At 51.5% G+C, this 19,642-nt stretch overlaps 3 protein-coding genes across 3 annotated transcripts; 1 reads left to right on the forward strand and 2 right to left on the reverse strand.

The window, feature by feature from the left end:
* Window positions 1-503: 503 nt before the first annotated feature.
* J4E84_008482 (uncharacterized protein) lies at window positions 504-2,039 on the reverse strand (the record flags this gene model as incomplete). Its single annotated transcript, XM_049391053.1, has 2 exons — window positions 504-1,641; window positions 1,690-2,039. The coding sequence occupies 2 exons, from the start codon at window positions 2,037-2,039 to the stop codon at window positions 504-506; spliced, it is 1,488 nt and encodes a 495-aa protein (XP_049241085.1).
* Window positions 2,040-2,254: 215 nt separating this feature from the next.
* Window positions 2,255-4,819, forward strand: J4E84_008483 (uncharacterized protein; the record flags this gene model as incomplete). The annotated part of the gene is made up of 4 exons (XM_049391054.1): window positions 2,255-2,438; window positions 2,490-3,071; window positions 3,119-3,416; window positions 3,508-4,819. The coding sequence occupies 4 exons, from the start codon at window positions 2,255-2,257 to the stop codon at window positions 4,817-4,819; spliced, it is 2,376 nt and encodes a 791-aa protein (XP_049241086.1).
* A 7,385-nt stretch (window positions 4,820-12,204) lies between these two features.
* Window positions 12,205-18,903, reverse strand: J4E84_008484 (uncharacterized protein; the record flags this gene model as incomplete). The annotated part of the gene is made up of 4 exons (XM_049391055.1): window positions 12,205-12,372; window positions 12,432-17,780; window positions 17,888-18,563; window positions 18,755-18,903. The coding sequence occupies 4 exons, from the start codon at window positions 18,901-18,903 to the stop codon at window positions 12,205-12,207; spliced, it is 6,342 nt and encodes a 2,113-aa protein (XP_049241087.1).
* Window positions 18,904-19,642: the final 739 nt, after the last annotated feature.

Below are 19,642 nucleotides of genomic sequence, written 5' to 3' on the forward strand. Positions count from 1 at the left end.
GTCAGTCTGAGTGTGTGTTGTCACTCTGGTACGCATCGCAGTGTAGCGATTGCGGAACGCATAGCGCAGTGTGTTAAGAGTGAGGTGGGGAGGAGGGGATGTGAAGAGGGTGTTAGGGTAGTGTGTCGACATGTTCATCGGGTTAAGGGACGGGGGGATCCTTTTTGATGGGGCTGTGTCTGTTTGAGCTGTGAGAGAAACGGGAGTAGACGGAGAGTGCTGGGTTGTAAATTGGATTAGAGAGCACAGGCACATGTTGCAATAGATGATAGAGAACAGTGCGTGATACCCTAGACTATTGGACACCGGGAAATTGGAATTGGAACTTCGTATTCATTCTTCTTACATGATCCTTATAAAAAGCGCTATACTCCTAAATCGGCTGTGTGAACCCAGTTCATGCAGCCAGATACATATCGATACCCAAAACCTCTCGATCTCTTTTGATATCGTGCCGTTCTCCTCAATCTTCTTTTGTACATTCCAAACCTTCTCTCTTTTCTCTACGCAGTCTTCTTCTTCCCAATGCTAGTATCAATGCTACCCACGACCCACGTAACAGCAAACACGGCAAACATGCCCAGAGTAATAACAACGGGCTTCCGGTATCCAGCAGTCCAGGGGTAGTCGTACGTGACAACGAGGTCACGGTCTCTGAACTCATCAACCAGGTTAATAGCCGTGAGTTCGAGTGTGGTGCGGCCGAGGGTATCCATGAAAGTCTTGTGGAGGCTAGTCTCGTTGCTGACGATAGGAACAGTAGTGGAGAACTTCACGTTCTTCGCGCCTTCAGGGAGGATAACGCGGAGGTTTACGCGGCCGTAGGAGATGCCTTCGCCGGAGCGGGGGCCCTCGAGGAAGGGCACTTTGAGCGCGTAGGTGTCGCCCGTGGAGAGCTTGCGCAGGTACGATGATAGGTCTGCATTCCAGCCGACGCGGAAGCTGTACTTCCAGGTTCCGAAGACGGGGTATCGCGGCTTCAACTCTAGTAGGGCTTCTTTCTTGCCGGGGCGGAACTTGGAGGTCGAGACGTTGCCGATGTCGTCGGTGAAGTAGGGGTCGACGGCGCCGGGGGCAAGGGGGAGAGCGAGGCCCTTGAGGGCGAAGGTGGGTGGGTTGAGGTAGGACTGGCGCTGCCATTCTACGCGCGAGAAGTGGTTCTTCAGTCCGGCGCCTTGGTTGACGAGCCAGTAGCGCTCCTCAGATGCCAGGTTGCCGCCCCAGTGCGAGACCTCGATGTCGCGCTCCAGCAGTGTCGCGTGGGTGACGGGCTTGGTGAACTCGTAGCGCACGCTTACGGCCTGCTGGGCGCCTGCGGGCACATTGTTGTAGAGGCCGTATGTGAAGGTCGAGCCTTGCTTCTGGGGGTCGGCGGTCTGCTCGTCGTTGAGCTCGGAGGGAAGACTCGTGTAGTCTGGCACATCGCTGTTGGGGAACTTGACCTTGGTTCGCTGCTTCTCGGTGAGATAGGCCGAGGGTGCGTATGCGCTAAAGTCGTATTGAATGTACTGCTTGTCCGTCTGGGCGATCTGGGCGGGGACGGGCTTCAGAGACGAGGCGATCGAGTAGGAGATGCTGATGGTTTGTTGCGCCTTGGGTGCGAGGGGTTCGGGGAGATGAATCTTGTAGAACTCGACGGAGCTGTCCCGGTCAGTCTTGATATGTGACATCAATTGTACCATTGCCTACCTCTCTGCATCAAAGCCTACCACCTCGACCTTGAAGATGCCCTTCTCAGCCGCCTTCTTGTCCCTTACTTCGAACCCTCCGACTTTGGATAATGTGCTCGAGTCGAATGGCAGGTAGTATTCGGATTGCGCCTTGTCGTCAATATTCTCGATTATGACATTGATCGTCTCCCTGACGTATGCCTTGTCCAGGTTCGTCGTCCGGACTAGGTTGGCATTCTTGAACACCTGCGGTGGTGTAAATGTGCTGGGTAGCACTTGCTTGGATAGCAGCGGTTGTGAGAGGTTGAGTTCGGCGCTCGCGAAGCTCGAAAGCGCTGCGATGCAGCTCGTAAAGAGGAAAGACCTCATTGTTGGACCAGCAGTCAAGCTATCCAGTCATGTATGAGGTCGGTAGTGAGGGAATTGGGTTGGCTGGCGGGTTGGGCAGTCGGTGGTTACGCGGCGGATGTTGCGTCGTAGGTGTTCTCTTCGGAGTTCCCTGGCACCTCCGCGTCTTGGCGCGACAGCTCGAGCTCACCCCTCCATGTCTAGCTATCTACCCACCCTCACCCTCTCACGTCACTATGAGACTTCTAGCACGTTCAATTGGTAGGCCACGGATATCTGCCAGTCGCCATGGCATTGCGACTGCATCAGGAAGGCGCCATTTGACCAACAATGGCTTCTTTCGTGTCTCGGAGGAGGTGCGCGAAGCTCTACACTCCAAAAAGCCCGTCGTCGCGCTGGAGACGACAATTTACACTCACGGTAGGAACGAAACATATTCATACGCGCATCGCTTGCTAACTCACGTGACAGGCTTCCCCTACCCTGAGAACGTAGCCCTCGCATCCCTCCTCGAAAGCGTAGTCCGAACGAATGGCGGCATCCCAGCTACCATTGGCATTCTAGACGGTGTAGCACGTGTAGGCATGGATCCAGAAGAGCTGATCAAGCTGGCTTCTTCTGCTGGTAACCCAAACACAATGAAGCTCTCGCGACGAGATCTCGGCTATGTATGCGGTATGCGACTGACCGATAAGTCCTTCAATGGCGGTACAACTATATCAGGCACTATGCTGCTCGCTCATCTCGCTGGCATTAAGATCTTTGGAACAGGTGGCCTTGGTGGGGTTCATCGCGGCGCTGAGTCAAGCATGGATATTTCTGCCGATTTGACAGAGCTCGGCAGGACTCCGGTCACCGTTATCTCTAGTGGCTGCAAGAGCTTCCTCGACATACCGCGGACGATAGAGTACCTTGAGACTGAAGGCGTGGGCGTAGGCACCTTCGCCGATGGACGAAAAGGCAATGTAGACTTCCCTGCCTTCTGGTCGAGGGACAGTGGAGTCAAGAGTCCGACGACCATCGCGGATGAGATCGAGGCGGCTGCTGTCATATGTGAGTCTTCAAATCCTCCTTTTTGTTCCATTACTAATACCATTCAGATGCGCAACACGCACTTCAGATCTCATCTGGTCTCCTCTTCGCCAACCCCGTTCCTACCGATTTCGCTATACCCAAGGATGAAATGGATGTAATCATTGCCGAAGCTCTGAAACAAGCTGAAGCAGCCAACATCTCCGGCAAAGACAACACGCCCTTTGTGCTTGCTAAGATCAAGGAACTCAGCAATGGCAAGAGTATACCCGCCAACAGAGCCCTAATAGAATCGAACGTGAGGCGTGCAACCATTGTAGCACGAGAACTTGCCATCCTCGAAGCAAAGCAGGACGAAGCCCAAGGGTGAGCCAGCACTCTTGTTGCTTAATGTAGACTGGCACTGATGTAAGTATGTTAGACGAAATTCCTCTTACTTCACTCCTATTCAGTCCAGTTCCGCATCTAGTGCAACCTCATCACCATCTGAGCCTCCATCTACTCCTGCCACGTCAATTTCGTCTACAAATGAGTCTCAACAAGTCCCGGATGTAGTCGTCGCAGGTGCTCTCGCGGTAGACTTCTCATGTGACTATGCTCCGTTTACAGCCTCTACGAGCCAAACAGATCCACTACCTCACACCTCGAACCCAGCAGTCATCACCCAAACACTCGGAGGAGTAGCACACAACATCGCAAAAGCTTCACACCTCCTGGGCTCATTCGTGCATCTCCACAGTGCCGTTGGCGACGACTTGAGCGGCCGCGCAGCCCTCAGCCAGCTGCAATCGGAAGGCATGCCAACAACTGGCATCAAGACACTCCCGGCCCCATCCCGAACAGCCCAATACGTTGCCATAAACAACACAAACAAAGACCTCGCCCTCGCCATGGCAGACATGTCAATCCTAGAAACCATCCCCATCGAAACTATCCAAGAACTCGCGACCAGCATCTTCTCTCCCACCTCCCCCCGCCCCAAAGCTTTCGTCACAGACGCAAACTGGTCGTCCCCCGCTCTACACACCTGGCTCCAAGCCGCTCGCCACCCCGACACAACCACAATCTTCGAGCCTGTCTCCACGGCAAAGGCACTGAGAATCTTTCCCTCCAACACCCCCAACTCTAGCACCACGGCGGCACAATCCATCTACCCTCACCCCCTCGCCGACATCATAACCCCAAACACCTACGAACTAACCGCCCTCCACGATTTCGCCGCCCAATCCACGCTCTTTGAATCCCCAGAATGGTTCCGTGTAATAGACGCACTGGGTATACCCAACGGCGGCTTACGCGTCCCCCTCGCGGTTACAGTGGGCAGTGATTTGGTCGACCAAGGTATCCCCCAACAAACCATCAAACTCCTCCCGTTCTTCCCTACCATCTTGACGAAATTGGGGAGTGAGGGCGTGTTGATGACGAAGTTGCTCAAGGACGATGCGGAGGAGTTATATGATGAGAAGGAGAGGGGGTATGTTCTTGCGAGGAATGTCTCGTCGATGGATTCAGCTGGGAAAGATGGGGATGGGAAGGGCAAGGGCGTTGGTGGTCTCTACGTAAGACTGTTTCCGGTGGAGAAGGTCCTGCAGCCCAGTGAGGTGGCTAGTGTGAATGGGATTGGCGACACGTTTTGTGGGGCGATTGCACATGGACTTGGGAGGGGGATGAAGGTTAAGGATGTTGTGGGGTTTGCGCAGAGGGCGGCGGGGGAGAGTTTGAGGAGTAGGGAGGCGGTGGGGGAGGGGTTGAGGGGGCTGAGGCTGTAGATTTGCACGGTGGAGGTATGTGTGAAGGTAGATGCCGACATACGGAATACTAAGATAGATGTTTTGGGACTGTCCTGTTGACCCTGCGTGAGAGGGAGATGTAGTTCATGAGTATCTTATTGACAGGCCTGTGATACAAGATGCTATAGTTTATCGGCTTTGTGATCGCATGACTACCTGGTTCGACCGATTCAAATACACACACACACCCAAAAGCCCACACCATCACACGTCCCCTCATCAATCCCACAACGATGACTAGCTATCTTCCTACTCAGCACTTTCAACCCGAGACATCGGAGTTTAAACCACGGCAGAGAGGATTTGGAGGGTTTCTCCATGCGAGATTGTAATCGTCGTTTGTTTTAGATACGCGAGCTGCTGGAGCGGGATTTCATCGACCGAAACGTGGGTCGTTTTTGGAGGGAAGAACCCCAGACCATGTGGTGATGGTTTGAATTTTTGGAGTAGGCAAGCAGTAGTGTAGTGAAGAAAGAAGAGAGCAGATGTGGAGTTTATATATCCGTCAGTGGAGCCATGAGGTCAGCGACGTTGGATTTGAAGGAGCAAGATTAAAGTATTGTCGTCGACTCCACAGCACTCGCAGAGACATGCAACGACTTCCTTGCAGTTTCGATCTCTCGCATAAAAGTCTTCGAGCATACTTTCAGTAATTTCTCTCAGTTTCGCACCCATATCGGGTGATGCTCATAGTTTTCGTGGGAACGGCACAAACATTGAACAGACAGGCGCATTTTTGGAATGTGAGAATGCGGGAAAGCTCGGGTCTCTGTCCATGGTTGAGAATGTAAGATACTTTAGAGATGCTCTCAACAGGTCTTTTTGCATTCGTGTTTTGGTCGCACAAGTTGTCTTCTCGGATTCTCATGGTTAACTTGATAGGCTCTTTTTGTTCGGCGAGGAGATCCTCAGACCATATAAATGGTGTCAATAGATTTTAGAAAGTAAAGAAAGAAGTGTTGTAGAGAAAGAACCGTTGAAATCTGGGGTTTATATACAGCTGAAGACATGGTCACAGCGCAGTGCTATCTCAGAGATTTGGTCGCTCTATGCGTATTTCAAACTCGACGCTCTCAGCCACATGGATTGAAGTACCTCGTCTTTCCAGGACGAACACATGGCTCTGCTCTGGCTCTGTTTTGGAGATACAATAGCTGATACCATATGCCACGGTCTCAAACTCATCGTACTTCTCTCTGGGCGGTTTGGAAGGGAGGAGGAACATCAAATGCTCCAGGTACAAGTTTTGGAAAAGAGAGAAGAACATAGAAACCTTCGCATAAGAGTTTTAGTAAACTCAAGAAGCTGAGTGTGATAGAGTACAGTAGAGATAAGCGCGAGGGTACTTATATGCCCAGCCGCCCGAATAGGAGACACTCATATAAACCAGCGGATATGTTTTCGGTGTTACAAACTCGACACCCTCAGCCACATCATCAACCTCAGTCGCGATTTTTCGGACGCACACATGGACTTGTCCAGGATGTGTTTAAGAGATACTGTAGGCAATGCCAAATCCCACAGTCTCGAACTCATGACACTCTATTTAGGCGTTTTGGAAGGAAGGACAAACATAGTATCCACCAAGGCGAGTTTTGGAAGAAAGAGGACCATGATCCGGATTGGTACACTTTTGGTAAACTCAGGAAAAGAGTGTAATAAAGAAGAGTAAAGGTAACTAGGAGGGTATTTATATACACGTCCTGCCGAACCGTCAGACAACATAGCGGGTTTATTGCCGGCTTTTCGTGTTGCAAGCTCAGCACTCGACCGCATGAAAGGTCTTGGATGCTATTTTTTCCAACACGACACATATACTGCAATATTTCCAGTTTGAGCGACGACCTAGACGAGTTCAAAAGCCAGAGGCTTGACTCCATCCCCTATAACGGCGTTGGTTTCAGGAAAGAAAGCACACAGTCATATCCAGAAGTAATGACATCTTTGGAAAGACAGAAGACCATACCCTACTTCAGGACCATTTTGGAGAACTTTAGAAGAGGATAGAGAGAAGACAGGTTTACCCAGACCCATGTATAGAACCGGTGACATGTTCGGCAACCTGGCTGATGCGAAATCTCGGAGGGTCAGAATCATTGTCTTTTTCTCTGTGTGTTTTGGACGGAGCAGCGCAAACATGACAGCTTATAGCGAAAGTTTTGGAAAGAAGGGAGACCATCGGTTCCTCGTCCCAGATATTTTGGAGGACCCAGAAGAAGAGTGTAATACAGAAGAATGGAAATGTTGCCGGTGGTATTTATACCCAACCACCTCATTCAGAGAAACAGCTCATGATTCATCGTCATCCTTTTTTAGGTATCGATGAGATAAATCTCGCACTCATCTCCCTCATCAAATCTTTGGACCCATGTTTAAGATCGCAGCAAGACATTATAGGCATATGTTCGCTTTTGTGCCTTTTCAGCAGAACATGAGAGGAGCTGAGGACTTCTGGGCGCGTTCAGGCCGGCGAGAAGGTCATTCTCGATGTTGAGGATCCTTTTAGAGAGACTTTCCAGGGCAGAAGGACCATGAGCATCCAGAAATGCGATTTTAGTCTCGATAAACCAGGAACTGATGGTAAGAAGAAGGGAGCGGAGACGCCAATCGAGGGTTTATATACACCGAATCTGCTGCGGAAGAAGGAGAGAGCCACACTCCATACGACATGCTTAGTCGCGTTTTAGTAGGGACGATCTTCGCAAGTCCCACTCGCTCCCAACCATGGATAGTGCTTCTGTTTGCTTCTAGAGAAGCACACACCATTCTCTCCTTCCATGTCCTTTTCTTTCCCTTTTTTTTCGCCGTTGTAATCCCCAGCGCGATGCCGCAACATCCTTGTGCTTGTGCCTGATGGCTTTTTCGGTCACTCCGACGAACACGCCATGAATGATTCGAAACGACGTTTTTGGTAAATAAGAGAGTGTTTTGAGGTGGATGATAGAAGAAACCGAGGAGCGAAAGAGGAGTTTATATGCTCCCCAACCAGTCCGTGCCACTGTACAGGAAGCAGAGACGCTAGAGACTACTACTACTACTGCGTCTATTCTAGCCTATTCTAACCTTAATATTTAAGTATATAAGCTATCTTTTTTTTATAAAGTAGAACTATAGTTTAGTTAATAGTACTTTAAGTATATATTTTTATAAACTATAAAGCTCTTTTAGCTATATTATAGTTATATAAGTAGTAGCTAATATAAAAGTAATATACTAAACTAATTTTTTTTTTTATATTACTTTAATTATAACTTTTACTAATTATACTATTTTACTAATTAATAATAATATTACTAATAGTACTATAATAGACTAGTTATTAACTTTAGTAGAGCTAAAAAAAATTAAATAGCTAATACTTACTTATAATTAACTTAAACTTAGCTTAACTTAAAAGAATAAAGTTATACTTATATATATTTATACTAATATATAAAGTAGCTTTTAAAAAAGTATATACTAACTTAAAAGCTACTTACTAAGCTAATAGTATAGCTTTTTATAACTTATATTACTTTACTATTTTTTAAGTATACTTAAAAAAACTTAGAAAAGTTAAAAATATTTTTAATAAAAGTCTAAATAACTATAAAAAGTAATATACTAACTTTAGTAGTATATTAGCTATATACTAAAGACTTTATAATTTAGTAAAAAAAAAAAATAGTAGTAAGAATATAACTATAAGTGCTTTTATACAACTAGGTTCTAGCTCTTAGCTAAAACAGAGCGCTAGAGACTATGTTAGTATGTCTTATGCTTTTTAGATTTAATTTGCTGTTGTGAAGACCTCTGCGCCTTCTTTTTTCTATACTACTGTAGATAGAATGTTTTAGAAGTCTACAGAGAACATAACAAGTTTCTTCAACGTTTTGTAGACGCAGGAACAGGACATAGAGTTGTCGGATAGAAGTTTTTAGAGGCGCGCTCACACCATCCTAGTATGCCTTGTTGATTTTTGGTTCTCGCAGCCCGAAAACCATGAACAAACGCCTTGCCATTTTTGGAAAAGAAAGTAAAGCTTTGTGGTGTAAGAAAGAAAAGCAGAGCGAGCCCAATAGGTGTTCATATACCCTCCCTTCTCACTAGCGCGTAGTATGTCGAAGAGGCAGAAGACTGACAAGCCATTGGCCATGCGTATGCACATTGGAGGTTTCGAGCACACAAGTCCTCGCAGGCTCTTTCTCATAACATCGCTAGCTGCTAGTTTCTCGTCTCCATCCTTTTCCCGGAAGGTCTATTTGGTACTTTTTCGCAGGAAGACTCGGCATAGGAGTGACTTGAAGAAGACTTTGAGTTCTGAAGAAGGGAGGGAACAGACATAAGTCATTCCTGCATGTGCTTTTGAGGAATGCCGAAGCATGGCATCTCCGATAGAGATTTCTGAGAACTGCAGGGAGAGAACCATGGAACTGAGTTTTCTCTATTTTTGGCAAATCCCCGAACGAAGTGGTGGTAATGAGGAAAGAAGAAGAGGACCAGAAGGTAGAATTTATATCCGCGCTTCTCACTACTCCGCGGCAGTGACAGCCAGATGCTCGCCAAAAGAGCTCATCAAGGGCTCTCTTGTTGTCTTTTGGACACCGCACCGCTCCCAGTCTCTCTCATATCGTGCTGTTGCCGTCTTTCCAGAAACATCGCGAATAATGAGCGTGAATTTTGCATGAAAGACCAGAAGGCGGAGGAGAGCGGCACATTTCATCGTTGCCTCGTAGTTTTTCGAAGAAAGAAGGAGCAGAAACGCCATGTGACATGTCCTGGATGATTTTGGTAAAAGCCCGAAGGCATGTTGAGCAATGAAGACAAGAAAGAGGTAGAAGGAGGGGGTTTATATACTCATTCACCTGCTCAGCCGCTATTCCGGATTGGTTCTAAGGGTTGGAAGCAGGACAACGGGCAGCCATAGAGGGAGGTTGTCTCGCTTTTGGTACAACAACACCTCTCTTACTCCCTCCATAAACAGATCCTTGACCGTTTTGGTAGACGCAGCGAGAACCACCCCATCATCATCCAGCGGAGACTTTTCTCGCACAGACATCACTTTCCTTGTCGACGTCTTATGGCACAGCCATGTCACTCTATCTCTATAGTCTTGGAGACTAGAGGAGGAGTGCGCAGGACAAACTTCATCCCATGCATCGATTAAGTTTTTGGAGAAAAGAGAGACAACCCATGTATGTTTTGATTTCTTGATCTTGGAGAAAGGCGGAGCAGACAGCGGACTCCATACCACAGTTTCTCCTTTCTTTCAGTAGAAAAGAAGGCCGAGGAAGCGAGGAACGCCATCGCAAGCATGTATGTGAGTTTGAGAGGAAGCTGGAGCAGACATTCATTCTGATCCTCTTGATTTTGGAAAGCGAGAGGGAGAGACACTCCATTTCGCGGAAGGCCCTGATTTTAGAGAAAGGCAGAGAATCAGACAGACTCCATGCTCTCCTTGAAGTAGTGTTTTTGGTAGAACGAAGAGGAGGAAGGCAGACTCATTTCTTCATTGCCAAGTCGATTTTGGTGTGAAAGGCGGACATAGAACCCACCCGCACCATAATCGGGATTGCGGCAATTTTTGGAAGAAAGAGCAGAGCAGCACTCCATCGGTGACAGATGTATGCGTTTTGATAAAAGCACAACCAAGTGCGTAGTATAAGGAGACAAGAAGTGCAGTCGAGAGAGAGGTTTATATACCCAACTCCAGTCCTCTCTTCTCTCCATCCTGCTTACTCTCTTGTCTTTCGGCAAATGGGCGGTGGACTGCGAGCGCACCACTCATCTATGATGCCATCAAGTGCTTTTGATGTGGGAGAGCCGGGAGAGTGTTCTCATAGGTTCAACAGAGATAGTTCTTGGTACAGAAGGAGGAGCACAACATGTCGGAGATTTGTACATGGTTTGGTGTTCAGACATGTATCTAGATGAATCAGGGTTTGTTTTTTTGTCGCGTTGAGAAGACCGCACATGCCGATTGAATGATCTCATTTTTGGGAAAAGCGGAAAGAAGCGCACATGCCGCTGTCGTCTTGCAGATTTGGAGAAGAGCTGGCGAAGAGCGCACATAAAACAAGCTTCCTTCCATCTTTGGAAAAGCTGGAGAGGAGCGCACATGACACATTCGGGGGTTATTTTTGGAAAAGTCGGAAAGGAGCGCACATGAACTGGTCACGATTGCCATTTTGGAAAAGACGAAGAAGAGCGCACATCGAACTCTGGTTCATAGTTTTTAGTAAAACGAGGAAAGCTTCTGTGATGGAAGAAGGAGAGTGAGGGAGGCAGGAGAGAGGTTTATATATGCATCTCCAGTCCAAGCGTCGTGGTGCGCTAGGCCGAAGTAACCACTGGACTGATACACCTCTGCCATCAACTACCGCAAATGCAGTTGCACGCACACGAGACGAATGCAGACGAATATATGTTTGCACAGGTAAAAGCGATAGTCATTCACTAACCCCCTACTTCATCCTCGACCAACTCCCCATCCACCCTCCCCTCACCATACTCGCATCCTTCAATCATACACCCCTTCTCCACACCCAAAACGCTCCAAGCAGACTGCCACCCCACATCCCACATCCCACATCCAAAGGCCGTGAAAAGAAGACTATCCATCCACCCATCCATTCATCCGCCCATCGCTCAACAATCAAAAAGCCAGTGCCCAAGCCCATCCCGCTCATTCCCATCCCTCATCCACAAAACGCGAGCCAATTCCAATGATAACAATAAACCTTACAAGCTACTGCCACAGACCCGTGCACACGTAGCATCGCATACCCAAGCAAGCCCAGGCCGCGCAAACCAAATCGCAGAGTACCAAACCAAATGAACAAGACAGCACCGAACCGAAAGACAGGAAAACCCAAAAGAGAAAAACCGCATAGCGCCCAAAAAACCAAAAGGCCGCTCAGGAGCGAGCTCCCTCAAACGCCGTGAAAAAGCCCAAGTGTTCGACGGACCTCGCAAGGTCTCCAGTCGCGAGGTTTGCTAGTGTGATGTGTGAGTGGTATCGAGATATCGAGGTAAAGTAAGGTAGACGCGAGATGAGGTATCGTGAGTAAAGTATAGAGAGTTCGCAGGCTCCAGGGCGGTTTCCAGCGTATCGGATCGTATGGATATGTATGGGAGTACGCGCGCGCGTGTGAGGTCGATGACGATAACGATGACCGAGAGGAGAAGATATGCGCTTCGCCGTGTTCCTTCGCCGAGGAAGCGGGGGTGGTTGATTAGGATGGATAGAGATAGGTGTGTTGCATGGATAAGGTAGCGAGATGCGGTATTTTCGGTCATCGTCCATCGGTGTCAGTAGTGAACGGCGCGTCGTCGTGGTCTGCTGTTGTGGTGTTGTGTGATTGTCGTCATACTGTGCCCACTCCTCAAGAAGGCGCCATACCCTCAATCGCCCCTTTTTCAAACTCCTCCAACCGCTTCAACTTCGCATCGAGCTCCGCGAAGATGTCGCCCATATGACACGCCTGCTCGAGCAGCGGTGCACTGCCAAACGGCCGCATGCGGTGGCGTAGAGCAAGGGTGCTGGCACAAGACTGTTTCCCAAGTTAGCAAACACACTCCCTTCAGACCAAACAAAGACTGTAAAACATACCTCGATCCTCGAAATCTGATGTTCAACAAAGTTAATCAAGAAACGATCCGTAATCTCGCCACCCCGACTCTTCATCCTCTCCAGCAACGCCGTCTCTGGCGGTTTCAACTCAGAACAACCCGGGCTCTCGAGCGAACTGCACAGCATCTCCAGACGTAGACTAATATTCCAGAGATCCCACACATCTTCGGTATCGATAGTGAGCTGGCTCCCCGCCATCTTCTGACCAGCCGTAGCCTCCTTCTGCTGCTCGACGGGTTTCTGTTCCGTCTGCCGCTGGACCGCCAGCCGACTAGCCAGCGAGTGCGGATACATGAGGTAGATATACTCAGGGTTCTCGAGACCTTTAAGACGGCGTTCACCAAGGTCTTTGACTTCGAAACCTTGGGAGCTGAGGGAGCGGAGTTCGCCGCGGATCATCTGGCTGTTCATGTCGTCGCCGTAGGCTTCTTCGGATCCGGCGGAGTTCTTACGGTCGCCTTCAATGTGCGTTTCGAGGAGACGTTGGATCTCGGCGATGAAGTCGGATGAGACGGTGATTTGGCCGCCGTCGGCTACGGACGAGATACGTGAGGCGCGGTTGACCATGGGTCCGAAGTAGTCCATGCGCTTCGTGACGGGATCGACTTCGCACACCGGTGTGCCCCAGTGGATACCCATGCGGACTGAAAGACCGCGGAAGATGACGTTACCATCTGGGTCGACGACTTCCTGTCCATTGACGCTGTTGAGAATCTCTTGCGGCCACTGTACTTCGAGAAGCTGGCTCTGGATCGTGAAACACCACAGCAGAGCTGATGTCACAGTGCGGAAAGCGACCATGAAGGCATCACCTTCCGTCTTGACCTCGTACCCACCAATAATGCGTAGTTGTCGGCGCATCAGCTCGTTGTGCATCTTTATTGCAGAACGCATAGCAATCGGGTACGTCTCCCACAGTATGGTCGAGTTCTTGATATCCGTAAACACCAAGCTGACTTCGCCCGTTGGCGCGTCCACTTCGTTGTCGAGTCGAGCGAGCTTGGAGTCGCCGACCAGGTTGCCCTTCTTTCCACGTCTGCGCGACGCCCCCCAGTCTGGATCTGCACCAGGTGCGGGTATGAGGGACATGCTTTGGGTGCGGTACCGGGCACGTTGTTTGCTCTTGAGATCGCTCACACCAAGCAACATGACCATGATCTTGTTCGTCGCACCAAAGGCAATAGCCAAATCGCGCAGTTTTTGGGCGGCGACCATCAAGTCGTTACGCTCTGATCGCGCGACATCGACAGCGAAGTCTGGAGTGAGGTATTCCCAGAGTTCTCGCGAAGCTATCAGGATCATCTCATCTGTATCGCCAAGAGTAAGGTTCATAATGTGCGGCGAAGCAATGACTGATGGCGACATTTGAACGTATCCAAATGCTCTTGATACCTCGAGCATGTCGTTCAATTTACCCTGCCGCGACACGAATCCGCCGGCTTCTCGTATCCTGGATCGCTCACTCGGCTCAGCGGGGTCGTGTTTCCTGGTAAGGATCTTATGTCCTCCTTCCGAACGGATCAGAAGGGCTTGCGCATCGCCAACGTTGGAGATGTAAAGCTCCATTTCTTTCAGGAATAGTACTGTTGCGACACTTCCCGATGTCAGGTCGTCGTCACTAAGATCAGGCACTGAGTTGCGCGTTTGTGTTGACGGTGCAGTGAGTCCGTTCTTATCCAGACCCTGACTTGCAGCGGTAGCGAGTTCCTTGTTAAGGCCAAGGTAGCTTCGTCGCAAAGCATCTGACGGCGTTTCACTCGGTCGCAAACGGTCGAGCTCATCAGCGAACCGATTCTTGAACTGGTCGTACAAGTATTTGGCGATCTTGGCTCCGCCACCCGCAAGCGGCTGTGCGTCAAACAGACCCAACAGCTGTTCGTCATCGTGGCTGCGGAAGCGGGGCACAACCATGTCCATTGTCGAGATGTGTTCATTGCGACCCAGTGAATCGGCCATACCATACGCCATGGTACCCACAGCTGAACCTGCAGTGCGCACTCGCCGGTCCTCTGACTGTTCAGGGACCGAAGGAACCATCATCGTGACGTCCATCAGCCCAAGTACGCGAAGATTAATCAACGAGCTGAAGTCGGTCAGGTCGCGCCCTTCTCGCATACTCATTCCGCCGCCACTATACGAGCCGCTGGGTTTGATCTCGAGACGCTTGTTGCCTGACAGATTCAGGTATCGGAGTTTGTGATTCCAATTCCAATTCCAGTCATATGGCCAATTCGACACGTTGTATTTCAGCAAATTGCTAGCCACATCAAGAACAGCCAACTGTGCAACCTTGCCAAGTTCGGCCGGCAGCACCTGGAACTTGTTGTTGTTGATGTGGAGGACCTTGAGCGAGCCAACTTCCTCCAAGTCCTCTGCAGGTAGAGACGTCAGGTCATTGCCCGACAAGTACAGCTCGGTAAGATGTTGCCATCGTCGGATCGTACGAGGTGGTACGTCATAGATGAGGTTGTATGCCAGATTCACAATTCGCAATTCGGGGAGAAGACACAGTTCGTCGAACACGTCGTCATTCAGCCGGTTGTCAGCCAAGAACACGTGTCGAAGAGAACCCGCAAAGGTAGTCACCAGGCGACTACTAAGGCTGGAGTCTTTGCGGGACATGGGTGTCAGTGTCCCTTCGGTGGGCGCACGAGACGCTACTGATGTCTTGCGCGCCGTGCTTGAAGTGTTGTATGACGCCATCGACCCCTTCCGTTGCGAAGAGGCAGCCGACGAACCAACACTCAGACCTCCTGATGCTTGACTAGGACGGCGATTCTGAAAGTCTTCCAATTTCCCCAGCTCTTCGTAACTGGGACTTGATGTCAATCCCGGTGTAACAAGCGCAGGCGCTCCGTCTACTTGAGCTTGTTCCCCATTTGCTACTGGTGGAGGTGATGCGCCGGGTTTGGGGAACGTGGTAAGAACGTTGGACGACACGTTTAGCGTTTCTAATCGGCGAGCGTACCAAAGCTCCTCGGGAAGCTTGGGCAGATTGTTCTCGCGCGCGTCCAAATAGCGAAGCTCCACCAAGCGACCGATCTCGGCAGGCAAGTCATCCAGAGAGTTTCGAGCTATACTGAGATGTTCCAGCCTGTACAGCTTTCCAATGTTGGTTGATATGGACGTGAAGTGGTTCTTGTCGAGGATGAGCTTAGTGAGGCCAGTCAGTTTGCCGAACAGGTCTTCGGGTAATTGCGCCAGTTTGGCAGACGCAAGATTGAGGGCGGTTAGTGTTGGGGTGGGCTGAGTGAGGCCGAAGCGTGTGACTGGGTTGTGGTTCATGTGCAGCACACGGATCTTCGGGAAATAGCCTTCAAAGGCCGAAATAGAGTTATGACCGATCATCAGGTACTCCAATCGGGGCAATTGGGACATGACATCCATACTATCAAGCGCGTTGAACCGCACGTCGATTTCTCGCAGGTTGACTAGGTTGCTCAGTGTTGGAGGGAAGCTGCCGGTCAGTTTGTTGTTCGTCGCCCAGAGTCGTTCGAGACATGTCAATTGACCAATCTTGGGCAAGCTCGATATCGAGTTAAAACTGATGTCAAGATCCACCAGTGTCCGGACTTCGCACAGGAAGTCGGGGAATTCGTTCAGAGAATTCGAACTCAAGTTCAAACTGCGAAGCGCGCGATATTGCCCAAAGTAGTGTGGCAGTCGCGTCAGCCCGTTGTTGGAGAGTCGAAGACCTTGTAGACTTTGCAACTTGTGCAATTCAGCGCGGTCAAGAGACTGAAGGCGATTGTTTGAAATATCCAACATGGTCAGCCGGCTAGCAAGACTCAGACTGGGCGGTAGTCGTCGCGCGTCATTACTGGTGTACTTGATCTCCCTCAGATTGGTGCAAGCAAGGATAAAGTCTCTAGGTACGTCAAGTGATAGGTTCCGCGACAGGTTGAGCGATATTATCTCTGTCGCTTTTTGGTAGAGTGTAATAGGAATGGTGATCAAGTTCCGACCTTGGAGATCAATGTGACTGAACTTCTGCATCTTGCTGAAACCAGGATCCCGTTCCAGACTGGAGTATCCGCTCATCTTGGCAGGGAGGAAGGTGAATCTGCAGAGGTAGCTGTTGTCTTCCCGTCCGACGTCTTCGAGGCGGTCTAGATCCGTATACCCGGCGAGTTCCAGCAACCGCTTCTGGATCAGCAGCGGACGCTCGTTACTTTCCAGTTGCCGTGAGGTGTCATGTTTTCGCATTACGATGTGATAGTTGTCCAATTCGTCCTGCAACACGGTTTTCTTCCCTAGTATTTGTATGATTTCCTGCACGGTCGTGTTCAAGGTAGCTGATAGTGTCGCAAAAGTTGAATCGACTCTGAAAATGCGCAGACAATACGTCTTGTTGTCGCTCTCTTCTTTGGAAGGCGTTGTAGCCTCGTCGGCATCTCCAAGCTTGTCCATCTCGTCCTTCATGCGCTTCACGGCCCAGGAGTCTGGCGCGTCCCACGCTGCGGTACCGTCGTCATCGGGTCCTGGTACAGAGATGTCTTCACCAAGATTTGGTGGCTGCTTTGGCACCTCGCCTACAGGCGGTGTCATCGGCGGTGCCTGTTGGAGATTCACAATGCCTTCCATGTCGTCCAGATTTCTGTCCAGGAAGAAAACAGCATCGTTGCCTGCTGTGCTAGCGATACTATCGTTAGGGTCCCGTCCCGTAGGCTCGTTCGCAGGTGCGCGCTTCTCTTTCCGGAAGGTAGGCAAACGGTGGTGAGGCGCTCGCATTCTCTGTTCCTTGGCTGCGCTCTCAACGCCATTGTTGATCGCCTGTTGCTTCGCCATGGTGGCCTGCCGAGCCGGCTCTGGCCTCGCGGATCGTGTCGTATTAATCGAAGGATTCAGAGAGGTGGCGGAGGCAGTTCCAGCAGCGACCAGACTCTTGAGGGTGTCTCCCGGCAATGTGCGATCCTTGTCCTTGTCCTTGCCTCGTAACCGCGCGAAGAAACCATGTGACGCCTTGTTGGTGCTGGGAGACCGTTGCGCTATTCTATCATCTCTTGTCATATCCGAGTATGAGCTTGGCGTAGGACTCGACGGCCGTCCCAGAAGGCTTGTCTTGGAGGCGAAGGCGGAGCTGAGGGCCGAGGGTTGGTTCGGTCGGACGCTGTAGCTGGAATCTTCGCGGCTGGTGGTGGGGCGCAGCGGGTAAGGCTGGCTTATGTCTGCGCGTCCGTCTGGGGCCTTGTTGTCCTCCTTGCTGCCCTTGTGCCGGTGGCCAGTGCCAGGCAGTCTTACGTGCAGCTTGTGATGCGATCGACCCGATTTGGCAGAATGTTGCTCCGAGGAACGACGGCCGCCATACTCAGCGGGAGTGGGAACGTCCTGCGAGGGGTTAGTGATACAGGTCCGAGGTCGGCGGTAGAGTAGTAGTAGGGCAGGAGCATGAGTGAGAGACGCAGTGCCTTCCTCTGGATGTGAACTAGACTCACCTTGGAGTCTTGGAACTCCCATGGCGTGACTTCCGAGGACGCCTGCGGAGTGCGTGGCCGGGAGCTGGTAGGCGAGGTCGGGCGCGACTGGTGCTTACTGCCAATTGTGTTGCTGAGGGAGTTGCCGCGGTTGCGCTGCGGCGTGCCTAAGCTCGAATCCGAGTTCTGGCGGTCGTCGGCGGGGAAGTCCTCTCCGAAGACGTTCTGCAGGCGTTTGTGGAAATTCCGGCCCATGCTCGACTTGGAACCCGTGCTGCTGACAGTCGTGGCACTGGCTACCGACGGCCGTCTGTCGTCTTTCATGGGGAAGCCCATGCTGTCCTCTCTGGTGCCGGTTCCCGGGCGGAAGCCAGGCGACGACTGGGAGACATCCTCGTTTGAGTCGTTGAAGAAGCTGCTCCAGACGCTGTTGTTGGTCATGTTGTTCCCGTTGGGCGCGGTGGACCAGGGCGCGACCTGTGAATTGGCGCTCGAAGCGGTGGGGGGGTTGCGCGATATGGACGGCACTCGGCCTCCCGAAGTCTCCAGGACAGCCAGCTGTTTTCGGTGGTGGCCAAAGGCGCTGGGCGTGGGAGCGTCCCAATTGGCAGGCTTGCGCGGGCGGTGCGAGGGGTTGTCTTTGGGCGGCGGAGCTGGGGGGACGGTGCCAGGCGATATCTCGGATTCCCGCTCGACACTATGGCGTGTTAGCAGGCGTTCGGTTGTCGATGTCGACGCACGTGTGGGAGTGAGACAGGTAAGACAGGCAAGACATGTCTCTTCCCGCGTCAAGACGAGACGAGGCCAGAGTCAAGGTCGAGGGCGCACAGCGCGCGCCGCCACCCCAGCCAGCGTCCATCTCGCACGGCACCAGACGCAACAACATACCGGGAATTGAGGTTCTTGTCCGTCTTGACGGTGACGGGGGTACCCCTCAGCGAACCCGCGCGTCCATAGGGCCGTATCGTGTCGCCCGAGCGCGAACTCCACGAGCTCTCTACCGAACCATGGCGGCCGATGGTCTCGTTCCTCGTCATGCTGGCGGCGGGGGCGTGCAGGGTGTGAGTCGCGGCAGTGGCCCGCGTGGGCGGCGGGAGTGGTGGTGGGGACTGCTTGCGCAGAGTGGCCGTGGACGGCTACTTCATCGAGGCGGGACAGCAGCTCGAGGTGTGCAACATGGGCGGCGGTCGGTAGCGCAGTGGGCAAGGCAGGGCAGGGCAAGGCGCGCGGCGAGGCGAGGCGGAGCGGGTGATAGACTCGGATTGTCTAGCGGCGGCAGACAGACAGCTGGAGTCGGTCAGGCTGTGGTGGGTGGTGGTGCATATGGTTGTGAAGAATGGCTGACTACACCCTCACTGACACTTCGGATGGAGACAGGCATGGGGGCTCCACTTTGCTATGGAGAGCGGCATGCTTTGCCAACAATGCGCCACCTGCACCCACTCCAACCTTGGAACCGACCAAGCACTACGGGGTCCTACCGAGCCTCCGTGCTAGCAATACTCCAGAACACTACCCAGAGCACTAACCCAGAACGACGACATCCCCAACCACGCAGACATGTATGCTTCACGGACAGTGCAAAAGATGAGACCTCCACCTCCTCTCCTCTCCTCTCCTCTCCTCTCCTCCCCCACCTATTCCACTTCGCTACCTAGCATGAACAGCGGCACACTCTGCCAACAATGCGCCACCCAAACCCACACCAACCGTCCCCAGCCCACTCCTCCTCCCTTCCCTTCCGCTACTAACCCAGCTCCCACCCACGGAGCCTGC

The sequence above is a fragment of the Alternaria hordeiaustralica genome (genome assembly GCF_023758085.1).
Source record: "Alternaria hordeiaustralica strain BMP 2776 chromosome Unknown scaffold_22, whole genome shotgun sequence".
NCBI lineage: Eukaryota > Fungi > Ascomycota > Dothideomycetes > Pleosporales > Pleosporaceae > Alternaria > Alternaria hordeiaustralica.